The sequence below is a fragment of the Lagopus leucura genome, unplaced genomic scaffold, assembly GCF_019238085.1.
Source record: "Lagopus leucura isolate 7727_CA_CO unplaced genomic scaffold, USGS_WTPT01 34046-0_obj-0_obj, whole genome shotgun sequence".
NCBI lineage: Eukaryota > Metazoa > Chordata > Aves > Galliformes > Phasianidae > Lagopus > Lagopus leucura.
Window position 1 is genome coordinate 837 of NW_024968116.1, and position 2,818 is coordinate 3,654.

At 55.3% G+C, this 2,818-nt stretch overlaps 1 protein-coding gene across 3 annotated transcripts; it reads left to right on the plus strand.

Moving 5' to 3' along the window:
• The first annotated feature begins 71 nt into the window (after positions 1–71).
• On the plus strand, positions 72–2,093 carry LOC122193462 (pollen-specific leucine-rich repeat extensin-like protein 1). Of its 3 annotated transcripts, none has more exons than XM_042894243.1 (3): positions 72–726; positions 1,095–1,274; positions 1,359–2,093. In XM_042894243.1, exons 1-3 carry the CDS (start codon positions 77–79, stop codon positions 1,933–1,935), a joined length of 1,407 nt encoding a protein of 468 aa, XP_042750177.1. In that variant the 5' UTR covers positions 72–76; the 3' UTR covers positions 1,936–2,093. The 3 variants fall into 3 exon arrangements, with proteins under 3 accessions (XP_042750177.1, XP_042750178.1, XP_042750179.1); XM_042894244.1 differs by having other exon boundaries at positions 1,095–1,242; positions 1,431–1,803; XM_042894245.1 differs by lacking the exon at positions 1,359–2,093 and having other exon boundaries at positions 72–1,188.
• The last annotated feature ends 725 nt before the right edge of the window (positions 2,094–2,818 follow it).

Consider the following 2,818-nt stretch of genomic DNA (forward strand, 5'->3'; position numbering starts at 1 on the left):
CGCCGCGTCCCCCTGCCCCACACCTCGTCCCCCCATTGCTCACCACGTGGGCCCCGCTGCCTTCCTGCAGGAGACGATGGAGGACATCGATAAGAACGGCGACGGCTTCATCGACCTGGAGGAGTACATCGGTGAGCCCAGCCCCGAGCCCGGCGTCTCAGACCAGATCCCAGACCAGATCCCAGCATCCCAGACCAGATCCCGGCATCCCAGACCAGATCCCAGTATCCCAAAGCAGATCCCAATATCCCAAAGCAGATCCCGGCATCCCAAAGCAGATCTCGGCATCCCACAGCAGATCCCAATATTCCAAACCAGATCCCAAACCAGATCCTGGCATCCCAGACCAGATCCCAAAGCAGATCCCAATGTCCCAAAGCAGATTCCGGCATCCCAAAGCAGATCCCAAACCAGATCCTGGCATCCCAACAAAACCAGATCCCAAAGCCGATTCCAATGTCCCAAACCAGATGCCAAACCAGATCCTGGCATCCTAAACCAGATTGCAAAGCAGATTCCCATGTCCCAGACCAGATCCTGGCATCCCAAAGCAGATCCCAAAACAGATCCTGGCATCCTAAACCAGATCTCAAAGCAGATTGCAATGTCCCAAGCCAGATACCAGCATTCCAAACCAGATCCCAAACCACATCCCAGCATCCCAAACCAGATCGCAAAGCAGATTCCAATGTCCCAGACCAGATCCTGGCATCCCAAAGCAGATCCCGGCATCCCAAACCAGATCCTGGCATCCCAATAAAACCAGATCCCAAAGCAGATTCCAATGTCCCAAAGCAGATCCCAAAGCAGATCCCAGCATCCCAAAGCAGATCCCGGCATCCTAAACCAGATCCCAAAGCAGATTCCCATGTCCCAGACCAGATCCTGGCATCCCAGAGCAGATCCCAAAGCAGATCCCAATATCCCAAAGCAGATCCCAGCGTCCAAAACCAGATCCCAAACCAGATCCTGGCATCCCAAAGCAGATCCCAGCATCCCAAAGCAGATCCCAAAACAGATCCCAGCATCCTAAACCAGATCCCAAAGCAGATTCCCATGTCCCAGACCAGGTCCTGGCATCCCAAAGCAGATCGCAAAGCAGATCCCAATGTCCCAAACCAGATCCCGGCATCCCAAAGCAGATCCAAAACCAGATCCTGGCATCCCAATAAAACCAGATCCCAAAGCAGATTCCAGTGTCCCAAAGCAGATCCCAAAGCAGATCCCGGCATCCCAAACCAGATCCCAAAGCAGATTCCCATGTCCCAGACCAGATCCTGGCATCCCAGAGCAGATTGCAAACCAGATCCTGGCATCCCAGAGCAGATCCCAAAGCAGATCCCAATGTCCCAGACCAGATCCTGGCATCCCAAAGCAGATCCCAAAGCAGATCCCAATATCCCAAAGCAGATCCCGGCATCCCACACCAGATCCCAAAGCAGATTCCAATGTCCCAGACCAGATCCTGGCATCCCAAAGCAGATTGCAAACCAGATCCTGGATCCCAAAGCAGATCCTGGCGTTCCAAACCAGATCCCAGACCAGATCCTGGCATCCCAAAGCAGATCCCAAAGCAGATCCCAATGTGCCAAGCCAGATCCTGGATCCCAAAGCAGATCCTGGCGCCCCATACCGTATCCCAGCTTCCCAGACCAGATCCCGTTATCCCAAACCAGAGCTCCATATCCCAACCCAGGATCCCAAATCCCCCCAGGATCCTGTGATTCCAAACCAGAGTCCCAGATTCACCCAGGATCCCGTTACCCCAAAACCAAACCCCATACTGCCCTGGGATCCGGTTATCCCAACCCAGGATCCCATTACTCCAAAGCAGAGCTTCATATCCCCCTGGGATCCCATGACCCCAATCTGGGATCCCATTATCCCAAACCACAGTCCCATATCCCCCTGGGATCCCATCAGCCCAGCTCGTGATCCCATAGCCCCAAAGCTCAGCCCCATGTCCCCACGGGATCCAATGACCCCAACCCAGGATCCTGTTGCCTGAACCCAGGATCCCATTATCCCAAAACAGAACCCCATATCCCCCCGATGATCCCATAACCCCAAAGCAGAGCCCCATACCCCCCCCATGACCCCATAACCCCACAGCAGAGCCCCATACCCCAACCATGACCCCATAGCCCCAAATCAGAGCCCCATACCCCCCCATGACCACATAACCCCACAGCAGAGCCCCATACCCCAACCATGACCCCATGACCCTACAGCAGAGCCCCATACCCCAACCCATCACCCCATAACCTCAAATCAGAGCTGCATACCCCCATGACCCCATAACCCCACATCATAGCCCCATACCCCAACCCATGACCCCATGACCCCACAGCAGAGCCCCATAACCCCACAGCAGAGCCCCATACCCAAAACCCATGTCCCCATAACCCCAAATCAGAGCCCCATACCCCAACCATGACCCCATAACCCCACAGCAGAGCCCCATAACCCCACAGCAGAGCTCCATAACCCCACATCATAGCCCCATATCCCCACAGCAGAGCCCCATCCCCCAACCCATCACTCCATAACCTCAAATCAGAGCTGCATACCCCCATGACCCCATAACCCCACATCATAGCCCCATACCCCAACCATGACCCCATAACCCCACAGCAGAGCCCCATACCCCCCTGATGATCCCATAACCCCAAATCAGAGCCCCATACCCCAACCATGACCCCATGACCCCACAGCAGAGCCCCATAACCCCACATCATAGCCCCATAACCCCACAGCAGAGCCCCATACCCAAACCCATGTCCCCATAACCCCAAATCAGAGCCCCATACCCCAACCA

Coding starts and splice junctions, on each gene's coding strand:
- LOC122193462 (XM_042894243.1), top strand. CDS start 77: ATGGAGGACATCGATAAGAACGGCGACGGCTTCATCGACCTGGAGGAG. Junction 727..1,094: donor TGGCATCCCAAAGCAGATCC/CGGCATCCCAAA, acceptor CAAAGCAGATCG/CAAAGCAGATCCCAATGTCC. Junction 1,275..1,358: donor ATTCCCATGTCCCAGACCAG/ATCCTGGCATCC, acceptor GTCCCAGACCAG/ATCCTGGCATCCCAAAGCAG.